This window comes from Lepidochelys kempii, chromosome 18, assembly GCF_965140265.1.
Source record: "Lepidochelys kempii isolate rLepKem1 chromosome 18, rLepKem1.hap2, whole genome shotgun sequence".
Lineage (NCBI taxonomy): Eukaryota > Metazoa > Chordata > Testudines > Cheloniidae > Lepidochelys > Lepidochelys kempii.
In genome coordinates this window covers 2,363,752-2,378,326 of record NC_133273.1, presented here as the reverse complement: position 1 = coordinate 2,378,326, position 14,575 = coordinate 2,363,752, and the positions used below count along the sequence as shown (strand labels likewise).

General features: G+C 57.9%; 1 protein-coding gene across 17 annotated transcripts in view; it reads left to right on the top strand.

Moving 5' to 3' along the window:
• RAP1GAP (RAP1 GTPase activating protein) overlaps window positions 1-13,192 on the top strand; it is a 185,431-nt gene extending 172,239 nt beyond the window's left edge. For 12 of the 17 annotated variants that reach the window (XM_073316419.1, XM_073316415.1, XM_073316416.1 and 9 more), the window contains 4 exons: window positions 6,190-6,310; window positions 6,622-6,721; window positions 8,064-8,167; window positions 10,346-13,192. In XM_073316419.1, the coding sequence (XP_073172520.1) occupies window positions 6,190-6,310; window positions 6,622-6,721; window positions 8,064-8,167; window positions 10,346-10,555 (535 nt within the window). In that variant the 3' untranslated portion in view covers window positions 10,556-13,192. Of the gene's footprint in view, window positions 1-5,248; window positions 5,347-6,189; window positions 6,311-6,621; window positions 6,722-8,063; window positions 8,168-9,203; window positions 9,251-10,278 lie in introns of those variants that run through there. The other 5 variants (XM_073316412.1, XM_073316418.1, XM_073316424.1 and 2 more) reach the window with 4 other exon arrangements.
• Window positions 13,193-14,575: the final 1,383 nt, after the last annotated feature.

Here is a 14,575-nt window from a genome sequence, read left to right as displayed (position 1 = left end):
CCGTACCGACAGCTGTTTTCCAACCAGCCTGGACTCACTAATCTGACTGTCCACCGGGTACAGACAGGATCGCACCCGCCTATAAGATGCTCCCCCTTCCAAGTCACAGGGAAAACTGCTCAGGACCTGGACAGAGAGGTCAATGACATGCTGGCTTTGGGGGTGATCCAGCCATCTGCCAGCCCTTGGACCTCGCCGGTGGTGCTGGTCCCCAAAAGGGACGGGTCGATCCGGTTCTGTGTGGACTATCGGAAGCTCAATGCCATCACCGTGTCTGATGCCTACCCCATGCCCAGGCCGGACGAGCTCCTAGACAAGCTGGGAGGAGCTCGCTACCTTACCACCATGGACCTTACAAAGGGCTACTGGCAAGTGCCACTGGATGCAGATGCCCGGCTGAAATCGGCCTTTATCACCCTCTGGGGCTCTATGAGTTCCTGACCCTGCCTTTCGGCCTCAAGGGAGTGCCAGCCACCTTCCAGCGCCTGGTGGACCAGCTACTGAGGGGGATGGAGAGTTTTGCCGTGGCGTATATTGACAACATCTGTGTCTTTAGCCAGACCTGGGAGGACCACATGACCCAGGTTAGACAAGTGCTGGACCGACTCCAGGAGGTTGGGTTGACCATAAAAGCTGAGAAATGCAAGGTGGGGATGGCCAAGGTATCTTACCTGGGCCACCGGGTGGGGAGCGGCTGTCTAAAACCAGAACCAGCCAAGGTGGAGGTGATCAGAGACTGGCCTGCTCCACACACCAAAGAGCAGATGCAAGCCTTTATGGGGATGGCGGGGTACTATCAAAGGTTTGTGCCCCGCTTTAGCTCCATAGCCACCCCTATCACTGAGCTATGCAAGAAGGGGAAGCCAGACAAGGTGGTCTGGACCGAGCAGTGCCAGGAGGCTTTCCGGGCGCTGAAGGAGGCTCTGGTTAGTGGCCCAGTCCTGGCAAACCCAGGCTTTGACAAGCCCTTTGTGGTGTTCACCGACGCCTCAGACACAGGACTGGGAGCGGTGTTAATGCAGGAGGATGAAAAGGGGGAGAGACACCCCATCGTGTACCTGAGCAAGAAGTTGCTACCCTGGGAGCAGCACTACGCGGCCATCGAGAAGGAGTGCCTGGCCATGGTGTGGGCCCTTAAGAAACTGGAGCCCTATCTCTTCGGGCAACACTTCATCGTGTACACGGAGCACTCTCCCCTGACCTGGCTGCACCAGATGAAAGGAGCCAGCGCCAAGCTCCTGACATGGAGCCTGCTCCTGCAGGATTATGATATGGACGTGGTCCATGTGAAGGGAAGTGCCAATATGATAGTGGATGCGTTGTCCCAGAGAGGGGGCCCTGAACTTCCCCGGGTCACGGGTCAGAGTGACCTCGCTCAGTTCAATCTCAAAGGAGGGAGAGATGTGACGGAGCAGGGAGTGGGGAGGATTGACCTGGGGATGTTGCAGGGGAGTTTTACTGGGACTGTGTGCATTGGTGATGGGATAGCAGGGGGTGACTTCACTGGAGGGACGATACCTGAGCCTGTAACCTGAGCCCAGGAGCGGGGTTGGGGCCAGGTGACACCTTTTGCCCGAGAAGCTGAACAAAGGCTGGGGGAGGAGCCAGGGGGAAGCTGGAGAAGATGGCTGTAGGGGGGCTGGAGTTTGGAAGGGGACTGGGGAAACAGAGGGAGCCCCAGGGCTGGGATCTAAGCTCCCTGCCCCCCAGATGGACCTGACTGAGGGGGTCCTGTTGTCTGTACCTACAAGCTCTGATTTGGACTGTGTTCCTGTCGTCTAATAAACCTTCCATTTTACTGGCTGGCTGAGAGTCGCAGTGAATCGTAGGAAGTGGGGGGGTGCAGGGCTCTGACTCCCCACACTCCGTGACACTGCCATGTGTCTCTGGGGGGAGCAGGGGGGTGCTGGGTCTGACTGCCCTTTGTCTTTGGGGGGAGCAGGGGGCGCTGGGTCTCACTGCCCAGTGTCTTGGGGGAGCATAGGGGGGTGCTGGGTCTGACTGCCCTTTGTCTTTGGGGGGAGCAGGGGGCGCTGGGTCTCACTGCCCAGTGTCTTGGGGGAGCATAGGGGGGTGCTGGGTCTCACTGCCTTTTGTCTCAGGGGGAGTTTAGGGGGGTGCTGGGTCTCACTGCCCTGTGTCTCGGGGTGTGCTTTCGGGTGGGGGGTGCTGAGTATCGCTGCCCTTGTCTCGGGCGGCACGAGGGCTGCTGGGTCTCACTGCCCCGCATCTTTTGGGGGTACAGGGAGGGTGCTGGGTCTCACTGCCCTGTGTCTCGGGAGCGGGTATGGGGGCTATCAGGGTTCCCTTCCCACTCTGAACTCTGGGGTACAGACGTGGGGACCCGCATGAAAGACCCTATGCTTAATTCTACCGGCTTAGGTTAAAACTTTCCCAAGGCACAAATCCTTCCTTGTCCTTGGACGGTATTGCTGCCACCACCAAGTGCGTTAGATAAAGATTCAGGAAAAGAACCACTTGGAGTTCCTCAAAAAGAACAGGAGGACGTGTGGCACTTTAGAGACTAACCCATTTATTTGAACATCAGCTTTCGTGAGCTACAGCTCACTTCATCGGATATTTCCTGTTTCCCCAAAATATCCCCCCAAGCCCCTTGACCCCCTTTCCTGGGCAGGCTTGAGAATAATATACCAACCAAATAGGTAAACAAGGTGAGCACAGACCAGACCCTTGGGGTTTTATGACACTAAAAACCAATCAGATTCTTAAAAACAGAACTTCATTATGAAGAAAAAAGTAAAAGAACCACCTCTGTAAAATCAGGATGGAAGGTAATTTTACAGGGTAATAAGATTTAAAAACACAGAGGCAAAACTTCAAAGTTACAAAAACAGGAATAAACGTCCCTCTTAGCATAGGGAAAATTCATAAGCTAAAAACAAAAGATAAGTAAAGTAAGGAAATGCATTAAATTATGTGATGAAGTAGGACTGTTCTTAATGTTTTCTCTGAATACTGGGTGGGTGCCTCGGTTTCCCCTATGCATTTCTTAAGTATCTAGGTGGTGGGATAAGGGTGTGTGATTGTTGCTGAGCCCTAGAGGGCCAGTGTGAGGCTGTCCGGACAGAGAATGGTAGACACCGTGTCTCCTGGCAATGGATGGCCTGGGCCCTCCCCTGCAAAGGGGCCAACTGAAGGTGTTGGAGAACGAAGAGATCAGGTGGCCTCGGAGGGGCTGGAGAGTTTCAGTTTGGAGCTGGCTGGGGAAAGAGAGGGAGGCCCAGACCTGGGGTCTGGCCTCCCTGGCCCCAAGATGGACTAGACTTAGGGGTCCTGTTTCCTGTACCTACTAGCTCTGTCTTAGACCATGATCCTGTCATCTAATAAACCTTCTGTTTTACTGACTCACTGAGGGTCACGGCTGACTGCAGAGTTGGGGTGCAGGACCTCTGGCTTCCCCAGGAGCCCGCCTGGGCGGACTTGCTGTGGGAAGCGCATGGAGGGGCAGAGGAGGCTGAATGCTCCGAGGTCAGACCCAGGAAGGTGGAAGCCGGGGGAGCTGTGTGTCCTGCAGAGAGTCTGCTCTCAGAGAGGAGGTTCCCCCAGAGTCCTGCCTGGCTTCGTGTGGAGTAGTTCCAGAGCATCGCTCGGGGACTCCGGGACAACTTACAATTTTTGTAATCTAGATGCTTATATCAGGTAGGGTTTTAGGAGCTGGTTTTTCCTTCCCTGGTCCCTCTCTGTCCCAGAGAAAACAACAAAAGACCACATAAACAAACCTCCCCCCAGAGATTTGAAAGGATCTTCTTCCCTTATTGGTCCTTTTGGTCAGGTGCCAACCAGGTTATTTGACCTTCTTAACCCCTTACAGGTAAAGGAGGGATTTTATGCTGCTCTTAGCTGTATGTTTATGACAGGGGTGCTGGGTCTGACTGCCCTGTGTCTCAGGGTGGCGGTACGGGGGGTGCGGGTTCTCACTGCTCTGTATCTTGGAGGGGGAGCTCAGGGCTGCCCACAGGCGGGGACAAGTGGGGCAATTTGTCCCGGGCCCTGCAGGGGCCCCCACGAGAGTTTTCAGGGGCCCCCACGAGAGTTTTCGGCAGCACTTTGGCGGCGGGTCCTTCAGTGCTGCCAAACACGCCTGGAGTGAAGGACTCGCCGCCAAAGACCGGCCGCCGCTTCTTCTGCTCCGGGTCTTCGGTGGCAATTCAGCAGCAAGGGGTCCTTCCACTCCACGTCTTCCGCGAAGTGCCCTGAAGACCCGAAGCAGAAGGACCCCTGCCGCCGAAGACCCCAGGCCCCCTGAATCCTCTGGGTTGCCCTGGGGGAGCTTAGGGTGTTGCTTGGTCTTACTGCCCTGTGTCTCGGGGGGGGCACAGGGGGGTGCTGCGTCTCACTTCCCTGTGTCTCAGGTGGGAGTTTAAGGGGGTGCTGGGTCTGACTGCCCTGTGTCTCGGGGAGGAGTTTAGGGGGGGTGCTGGGTCTGACTGCCCTGTATCTCAGGGAGGAGTTTAGGGGGGGTGCTGGGTCTGACTGCCCTGTGTCTCGGGGGGTGGGGTACAGGGGAGGTGCTGAGTCTGACTGCTGTGTCTCAAGAGGGTGCAGGGGGTGTCTCTATGGGTCAGTTAGGGTGGTGCTGGGTCTCACTGCCCTGTGTCTCGGGTGTGGGGGGGTGCAGGGGGGCTGGTGCTTGGTCTCACGGGGCATGTGGGGGGTGGGTGTAACTTAGTGGCCTTTGGCAGGACACAACTGAGAGTATCAATTCAGGACAAATCGCTGAGAGCAGGGCAGTCACTGCCCAAGGCTGGGGGTCCTTCACTATTAAGGCACACCAAACCAGCCAAACAGAGAAGACTTTGGTTTTATACCACCGGCTAACCAGAAGTTACACAAGCAATTCCCTGAGACACTCCAGTTTCCCAGTATCACCACCAGTGCCATGCCATAGGGGGGATGAATGCTTATGAAAACCAATACACCAGGAAAAGAAAAAAGATTCTCCTAATCCCAAAGGACCGAGCCCCAGACCCAGGTCAATAGACCAGTCAGATCTTATCCACAAATCACACTGTTGCCAATCCTTTAGGATCTAAAATCTAAAACTTTATTCATAAAAAGAAAGAAATATAGATGAGAGTTAAAACTAGTTAAATGGAATCAATTACATACAGTGATGGCAAAGTTCTTGGTTCAGACTTGCAGCAGCAATGGAGTAAACTGCTGGCTTAAATCAAGTCTGTGGAGAACATCCACAGCTTGGATGGGTCATTCAGTCTATTGTTTACAGCTTCAGTTTGCAGCAGTAAGGAGCAGTATTGAAGACAAAATGGAGGGTTTCCTGGGCCTTTTATATCCTCCGCCATGTGGAACGACCCCTTTGTTCTTACTGTGGAAAATCACAGCAGCAAGATGGAGTTTGGAGTCACATGGGCAAGTCACATGTCCCTGCATGACTCAGGTCTTTACAGGTGGAGCAGCCAATGCTCACATGCTATGTTGAATGTTCCCAGGAAGGCTCCTCATATGTAGATTGGAGTCACCCAAGGTCCACTGTCAGTTAAGTGTTTCTTGATTGGGCACTTAATCTGAAGAATTCTTTCTCAGGAAACTGAGGAAATGCTTCCCTGGTGCTACTTACAAGGCAAATTACACCCTTTTCATAGACACCTCACCTGACCTCCTTTGTACCAGATTTTGTGCAACTATAGGAGCTTGGTTGCAATAATGATCTATACAGTCACAGTTCATGTCAATAATGTCACAGGGGGGTGCTGGGTCTTACTGGCCAGTGTCTCAGGGGAGAACAGTGGGATGCTGGGTTTCACTTCCCTGTGTCTCGGGGGGAGCTTAGGGGGGGTGCTGGGTCTGACTGCCCTGTCTCGGGGGAGTACAGGGAGGTGCTGGGTCTCACTGTCCAGTGTCTTCAGGGGGCATAGGGGGGTGCTGGGTCTCACTTCCCTGTGTCTCAGGGAGGAGTTTACGGGGGTGCTGCATCTCAGTGCCCTGTGTCTCTGGTGGGTGTATGGGGGTGCTGGGTCTCACTGCCATGACTCAGGGGGCAAGGGGGGGTGCTGGGTCTGACTGCCCTGTGTCTCGAGGGGGTACAGGGGGGTGCTGGCTCTCAGTGCCCTGTGTCTTGGAGGGGTGCAGGGGGGGTGCTGGGTCTCACTGCCGTGTCTAGGTGGGGGCTTTAGGGCGGTACTGGGTCTGACTGCCCCATGTCTGCAGGGGGGAGCCAGTGTTGCAGAGGCCCGAGGTGCTGCGGGATTTCTCCCGCTCGTCATCCAGCGCCAGCAGCTTTGGCAGCGTGGTGGAGGAGAATGAGGGTGCCGATGATTACATGGGCATGGTAAGTCAGGGTGGAGCTTGGCGCACTGGCCCCTTTCCCTGCCTCCCGGCCTCGGTCTGGAGGGGTGCTCGCTGCACAGAGCAGGTCCCTGCTGGCCACGGGGCATTGAGGGAAGATCGCAGCCACGGAGCGTGTCCCCTGGGTGGGGGGTTCCTGTCAGCAGGGCCGGGGGGGCTCGGCGGCTGGGGTGGACCCAGTACCCTCAGCTGGGAGGGGGCTCTGAGTCTCCCAGGAGGAGCCCATTTCAGGAGCTGATCAGCCGGGGAGTGTCTGCCTCACCTCCCTCCCTCCCTCTCCTGTGTGTGCCGCAGGAGAGCCAGGCCTCGGGGACGCCCCACAAGCGAGACTCCTTCATCTACAGCACCTGGCTGGATGACAGCCTCAGCACGGCCAGCGGGGGGAGCTCTCCAGGTACCCGACCGGGACCCCACCCATCGCGGCCCCAGCCACCACCAGCCCCGGCACCTGCCCCCTCCCCCTTTCCTCAGAGCTGCCTCTCTGAGACCCTCCCGATGCTTCTATGGGGCAGGAGCCTGGCCTCTGCCACAGACCTGCCATCTGGGGGCTGCCATCACACTGCACCGGACCCCAGCCATAGCAGGAAGGGGAGCTGAGTGCCCCCCACCCCCACCTCCCTGTTCACACACTCTGCCAAGCACGATACCATGGCACAGCAACCCCCTCAAGCTTCTGTTTGCCCATGTGTCCGCGTGAGAGCTGTGCACCTGTCTTGCCAGCCAATGGCTCTGGGGATGGGCAAGACAGCCTGGCATCTGGGCTTGGTTGCTGGGAGAGCCAAAGGGGCAGATGATAATCACTAGCTCTTGTATAACATGTCAAAGTGCTTGGGCGCTCAGATGCTGTTAGCAGGGGAATCTGGTTCTCCATTTTACAGATGGGAGAACTGAGGCACCCAAGTTCACACAGCAGACCACTGGCAGAGCTGGGAATAGAGCCCAGGTCTCTTGAATCCCAGTGTAATGCACTGTCCACTAGGCCACACTGCTTCCCATGCTGGGGTGCAGAGCTGCGGGGGGGGGCATACACACAGTTAGGGGAGCGGAGTCTCAGGGGACCGTAGCATCAGGAAAAGAACTGCAAGGCTTCAAACTTTCCAAATGGCTGGGAAATCTTCCTGCTGCCAGCTGGGCAGCCTGCTCAGGGGGGCACTAGAAATGCCACAGCAGGGAGATGCTGCCGGTGGGGCATCGGGGAAAGGCAGAGCCCGGAGTTCAGGCCACAGCAGGCTGCAGCTGCCGTCTCCGCTCACGCTGCTCTATGCTGCTGGAGCAAGCACAGCCAGCTGGTAATGCGAAGCACGCTGGGTTTGGCTTCAGTGTAGCAGGTTCCTTTGTGCTTCTCTGGAAGTGTCAAGCAGCCTTAAAGGGGAGCAGAAATGGCGCCCAGTGACGCCTGCGTGTGCAGCGGGCTTCCACTGCCAGTGAAACACTGGAGCGAGGCCTCTGTACCTGCCCTGCGCCCAGCCAGGGCAGGGCAGGGCAGGAGGCATACCAGGGGTCGATCAGGCTGTGGTCAGGGGTGTTGCCCTGCAGCTATTCTCTGCTTCCCAGAGGGTTCTGCCCAAGCTCTGGCCTGGGCCGAATGGGAATCGTTCCCCTGCGTCGTCCGTTATGAACATGGCTCCACCACGTGTCTGTGCCCCAGGTTTCTGGCTACCAAGCTTTGGACATTTAGTTCTCCCAGCCGTGCTGGGAGCTCACGTTTCCCATTCCTGTCTGACTCTGCCTTCCAGGCCCCTCCCAATCTCCCCAGCCGGAGCCCAGGAAACCTGGAGACCCTGCCTGTCCAGAAATCAAAATCCAGCTGGAGAAGTCCGAGCAGCACACGCCCCACCTGGTGAGTGCGCTAGCCCCGGGGAGAGGCCAGTGGGCGTTTACATGCAGGACTCCTAGGGCTTGCCCGCGAGGGGCGGGGGAGCTAGAGGGACTCCAGCGCTACCCCGAGGAGCCCCCACTACTCAGCACCTTGGCACCAGCACGGCTTTGCAGAAGAGAAGCAGTGTCTGTTCCCCTCCCCCACCGGACAGCCTGGCGCGTAGAGGGCCAATTCCTGACCATCTCTCTCAGACCAGTGAACATGGCACCATGTCCCTCTGCCCCCCAATTCTGGGCGGCCTTGCCTGGCTAGCTGCAGCATTCTGGCCCTCGCTGTGCCCCCTGTGCAGGACACTCAGACCCCCGTCACCCCTGCTTTGGGGCACTGGCCAACAGCAGCAGAAGGGGGCACATGGGGGCGGCTGGAACCCGTCGTGCGAAGTGGGATTCTCCAAAGCACTCAGCAGGGACTCCCCTCCCTCCCCCGGGGGTAGCTAGCACCACTGGCTGCAAAGAAGCCACGATAGATCCAGCTCCGGGCACTCCACCATCCTGCCTGGTGCAGGCCTGGAAGCCTGAGCGTGTCCCTGGTCTGGGGCCCCAGAGACCCTCACGGAGATCTATGCGGCTGTCGTAGGCTCAGCACCAGTGGACAGAGCTTTGCCCTCAAGGAGACAGCTTTTGTCCAGAGCCCCTGGGGCAATGTGCAGCCTGTGGCCTACAGCCACACCAGGGGTCAAATGCTTCTAACTCACCCTTATCCCAGCTTTGCCTGTGAGTCTCCGTCCACTGCCTCGCTCAGGGCTGGGCCATGGTAGCCAGGAGCACCGAGCATCTCAGTCCCTGCTCGTGGGACAAGGGGCAGCAATCCCTGGGCCAGGAACGGCTACTCACTCTGGCCTAGCCAGTGTGCCAGACACAGAACTATTTAACCCAAGCTGCACCCAAGGCACGCCTGCCCCAGGGCCGGATGGACAGCGAAGCAGTGGTTCTCTGTGGGTTTGTTTGTGACCCCAGGGTTGTGGTTAATGTCCCTGTCTGTGTGTCTGTCCATGCAGAGCTGCTAGCCCCTCACCTAGCCTCCGTGGACGTGCATCCCCAGAAGGTCAGCACCCTCTCAGTCCTGCCTAATTTGCCGGATCCTGGGGCAGGATGGTTATGGGGGATGAGGGTGGGCAGGGTTTTGCCGGAGCCTGGGGAGGGATGGTTATGGGAGGGGGTACAGGGCTTTGCCAGTACCTGGGGAGGGATGGTTATGTGTGGGGGAGGGCAGGGCTTTGCCAGTGCCTAGGGCTGGGATAGTTATGGGGGGTGAGGGTGGGCAGGGCTTTGCCGGAGCCTGGGGTGGGATAGTTGGGGGGCACGGCTTTGCCGGTGCCTAGGGGTGGGATGGTTGTGGGGGCAGGGCTTTGCCAGAGCCTGGGGCAGGATGGTTATGGGGAGGGCAGGTCTCCCCCTCCCGCTGAGGCTGGTCTCTTCTTGGGAGTACAAGCGCCCCCCCAACCCGGCTACCTGGGATTCGGGCTCTGCTATGGGGTAGGGGCTGGCACTTGAGCCAGGCCCTGGGCCTTTGGGCAGCTGCCTTGTGCCATGTTGGCCCAAGAGCTGCTGAGCCAGTTCTGAGCTGCCCTCTGTGTCTGGGGCGGGCAGAGCTCCTGGGCTGCCCCACTCCCGCCCCGTCCATGAAGGAGGCAACGGAGGGCAGCACGTTCTGTGGATTGTCTGTATTGCTTCCTTGGTGCTTCTGGGCAAGGGGTTTCCAGGCCCCCCGGCAGGGATCCCCATTGCATCTGTTAGTCCCAGTCGACAGCTGGCACGGGGAGGCTGGAGGGTGAGAAATCCCCCATTCACAGCCCTGAATCCTCAGATTTCCCAGCCTACCTCAAGGGCATGGCTGACATACGGCCGTGCTATGCCCAGAATATAGAGCTCTCTCCATGTGTGCAGAGCCTGCAGGGCTCCGGGACCTGCCACACTGGGGCATATGGATCATTTTTGGGGTTCCTGCTCCTGTTGGGCCGTGGTCTCCCCAGATCTTGGGCCACGGATTGTGTTTCCCCATGTCCCACCCACTGGCCTGTCGTCCCTTCCACCTCTGTACCCATGGTTACCCCCATCTCTGTTCCCCCCTAGCCTGGAGAAGATGGGAATTCTCACGGCCTGTGCTCAGCGCCCTCGCCCCACTCTCCTTCCCCTGCAGCACCCACACGAGAAGCACAAGCTGAAGGGCTTGCGGAGGGCCCCGAGCTTTGTCACAGCCGAAGACGACTGGCCCATCGCCAAAGCAAGCAGCCGGAGCCTGTGGCCTAGATGGCCGGGCCAGCTCCCTCCTTCCCTTCCCACATTGCGGCCAGGCGCTGGCTGCTTGAGAGCTGGAGCTTGTACACTGGGAAGGCCACCGCATGGCTGAGGGGGCATCAGGCCACCCGCCCGCGCCCAGAGCCTCTCCCGCAAGCGACCAAGACCTTGGAAGAGATTCCCGGTGGCCTGCCTGTCGTGTGCCCAGCCCCCAACCAGCTCGGCCTGCTCTGCACTTTGCTGACGGGACATGCGGTGCCAGGCACTTCACCCATGCCCAGCCCTCGGACCCTGGGACATGCCCTGCAGCCCAGAACACCTGGCAGGCCTTGAAGGAACCTCTCCAGAGAGGAAGCCATTTCTACCCAGGCACCCAGCTTCCAGGAATGACACTATGGTGTGTTAGAGCCCAGCAACTCCCCAGTGACAGGCCAATAACCTCTGGCAGCTAGATCCTCCAGCCCCCACCTTTCCTGGCCAGCTGCATCCTTGTTCCCCACCTGTGGGGCCACCTTGGCCAGCCTCACCGCGAGAGCCTCCCTCAGGGTCGTCCCTGGGAGTCTGACCCAGCCCCAGAGGAGGAAGGGTGGCACGTAGATGATACCTAGGGTGAAGGGTGCCCAGGAACCAGCCTAGCATCACTGGCAGAGCCCAGGCTAGGGAGGAGTCCTGGGGGAAGGAGGGATTGGGAGCTATGGCAAACTAGAAGTGGGACCCTGGGCCAAGGGAGAATGCCTATCTCTGGCCCTGGCCTGGAAAGCCATGCCTCCAAATGTGCATTGCCAGCCCCCCTGCAGCTCTCTGACAGGCTGGCCGGTCTGCAGGGATGTGGCCAGCACCTGGCTCTTGCGAGTGGCGGGGGTATATACCCCCTCCACCCACATCTGTACACAGCCACCTAGCATGGCCTCAAATAGCAGCCGTGGTGCTGGGCTGATGCCCAGGTGCGGAGGAAAGAGCCCGGCCTGGAATAGCTCTGCCTTGCCAGAGGGAGGGCTGCTTCCCCCTCCCCTTCATCTCCGCATGCTGGACTGGTTTGCAGTGAGCGTGTGGCTGGCCTGTGGTCTGTGCCCCAGTGCTGTGGGACACGAGCCAAGACTCTTCAGCATCCACTGCTGGTAGCCCCCCCCCCACGCAGGCCCCCCAGTAACATAGGGCTGTGCCTGCAGCCTTTCAGCAGTGTCCCTCTGCAGAGTGCCCTCGCCATGGCACCCTACATCCCAGCTGCTCCATGAGCCCGGCAGCATCCTGGGCCCCAGCACGAGGGCTCCCTGTGCACACAGGCGTCCGCCAGCCGCTCTGCCCGCGCCTCCTCTCCCGCCCTCAGCGACGCCCATACACTCCACAAACACCACGGTAGCGCTGCCCCGTGGCCAGCAGGGGGCGCCCCAGCCCCCACCCTGTTCTTTGCACCCTGGAAGCAGGGTCCTGCGGAGAGCAAATGGAGAGCACAAGCTAGTGGTTCCAGCCAGGGCTGCGGGCCAGGTGGGCTCGGGAATGGCTGTGGGGAGCAGTGTGGGGGCAGTGTCTTCAGACTGGGGTCTGTGAGAGCTGGGCTGCATTAGGCTTCACGACTGCCCAGCTCTGGGGCACCCAGGCCTGATCAGGGTGGAATCAGAGCGTGTGTGAACCCAGGACTGGGCAAATGCCTGACGACTTTAGAATAAGTTGATCCCAAAGAGCCATGACGCACTGACAGACAATCTCTAGCAGACCCACTGCAGCCACCCGGGTTAACCCCGGCTCCTGCTGCAGGTGACCGGCCAGTGCGCTGCCATGCTGCACCAGGAGCCCAGAGGCACAAGGGAGGTTCGACAGGCCTGGGCGGGAGAAGCCAATTTGTTTTTTCAGGGATTTTTTTAATACTTTTTTCCCAAAAAGCTTCCTGAGCTATTTTTTAGTTTTTGTTTTTGATGAAAAAAATTACTCCTAAACCCCCGACTGGTGCGTTTTCACAAACATCTTTCTGGTCAAATTTCCAATTTTTTGTGAAAATATTTTAGCCCAGAAATGTTCCGTTTATGTTTTTTCATTGACAGACTGGAACATTTTGACGAAAGTGATGCAGGGTTGCCAGAAGTCCCTGAACCTAGCCAGGGTCCCCCAGAACTGGGCAGGGGGGAAAATTTGACCAAAATAAAAATTTTCCACCAAAAAAAGTCATTTTGCTGAAAAATACCTTTTTTTGTTGGAAAAAAACATTTTTTGGGGAAAAGTCTGCCAGCTGTGATATTAACCTCTTCTGTGCCACTGCCCAGGGTTACGGGCAGCAGGCCGTTTTGCAGCCACAAAGCGCGCACGATGCACTACAAAGAGCAGACCTACGCTGCTGTCCAGCGCAGCTTCCTGGCCTCCACAGAGGTCACCAGCCACCCTGAGTCCATTAGCTCCTGAAGTAGGATGACCTTGGTGTGTAGCCATGGGGGTCTGTTTTCATGTGGGGGCGTGCACTGCACATTGTAAAAAAAATATATATTGAACTGGCTTCCTCTGCGGGCAGGAAGGTACAACTCCCTGATGTGTGTGTATTTAATTTTAAACTGCCGACTGTCTGTGTAATATAACTATGCTGTGGACACCCAGGGGTATTTTATGTCTGTGTTGTATTCATTTTTTTTAAAGCGACATAAAATGCATTGGATCCAATTCTAAATTAATGTTCAGAAACTAATTTTTTTAAAATCTGAGATTGTGTTTGTGTTTCTGGTGAAATATGTATAAAATAAAGTTCTATTTATCGCTATTGTAAGATGACACTCTTTGCAAAAATGATTTTTAAGAGGCACAGGCTGGAAAATAAGATGAACCCCCTGTGCGGCTCCAAGGTGGGTGTGGGGAGCAGGGAGCCGAGGGCCAAGGCATCTGGCCTGGCCCTGAACCATCCAGACAGGGACCATACTTTGCATAGCTCAAGGATTTTGTAGGCAAGGATCTCAGTGGTGATGAGGTAAATCCCACTCCAAGGCAGGGCCATGCCACATGCCCCATTTCTCAGATTGTGACACTGATGCAGATTAAGGCTAATTTTTTAAGGTGCTCCCTGCTTTTGGTGCCAGACCTGAAGCACCTTGGCCCAGAGCCATGGAGGTATTGAGGCACCTAATTCCACTGAAATCAATGGCAGTTAGGAGGCATAATACGTTTGAGGCTCTGGGCCCTTGAGCCTTGTTTCTGAAAGGGCCAGCTATCCCCTCTGTTCCTGTTGAACTCAGTGAGGTCGCACCTCTGCAAAGCAAGCCCCGGCATCTCAAGTTGCCTAAAGTCAGTTGAGCTCAACCCCCCCTTTCCCCGCTCTCCTGCCCTCCAGCAGCATGCCTCCCCAGAGCCCTCAGCCAGTGCAAAGGAGATGGTGGGGAGGGGGGTCCCCACCCCTAGATTCAGCCACAGCAAGGCAAAGTGTGCGGGGACCAGCTGCAAGCCAGCGCCCATGACACCAGGCTGGGACCCAATGACTCCGGAGCGCTGGGGCCAAGCCGAGCCCAGCAGCCATGTGGCCAGGCGCTCCTCCTGCCTGGGCTGCACTGCTCCCTGTGGGTCTCTGGATCAGGGGGGTCGTGCAAGCTGGACTTCACTGGGTTCCCTCCTGCTCTCTCCCTCACCTCCCTCTCCCCACCAGGAAACAGCTGTCCCCGTGCTCGTCCCCGCCAGTTTCTGCCCCCAGCCAGTGTCAGCTGAGGTGCCGGATCAGCCCTCGCTGGGGACCCCCTCCTGGTGCGTAGCTGGCCGCCTGGCACCTGCTCAGCTCTGGGGCCTCGTCCTTGGGCGCAGGGTTATGCTGGTGCCACGCTCTCAAGAGCCACTAGATGGTGCTGTGACCCTATTGCGTCAGGCCTGGCCGTGGGCCCCGGTGGCCTGTGGGGTCTGCCCCCGGCCAGGGCTGCGCTGGCCCAGCCCCAGCCCTCGCCCAGAGGAGGCAGCGGCCAGAGCAGGGGCACAGGCAGAGCCAGAGGGTTCCTGGCGGCCAAGCAGGGGCAGCAAAGGGTAGAGCCCGCAGGGCGAGCGCTGGGAAACGGGCAGCTCCCACCCAAGCCTGACAGCTCCCATGGGCTCATCCCCATGGCGGTTGAGCGCCTGATCTCACCTCTCCGCCCCCAGCCATTATGGACACTTGCCATAGAATTTATTAGGAATG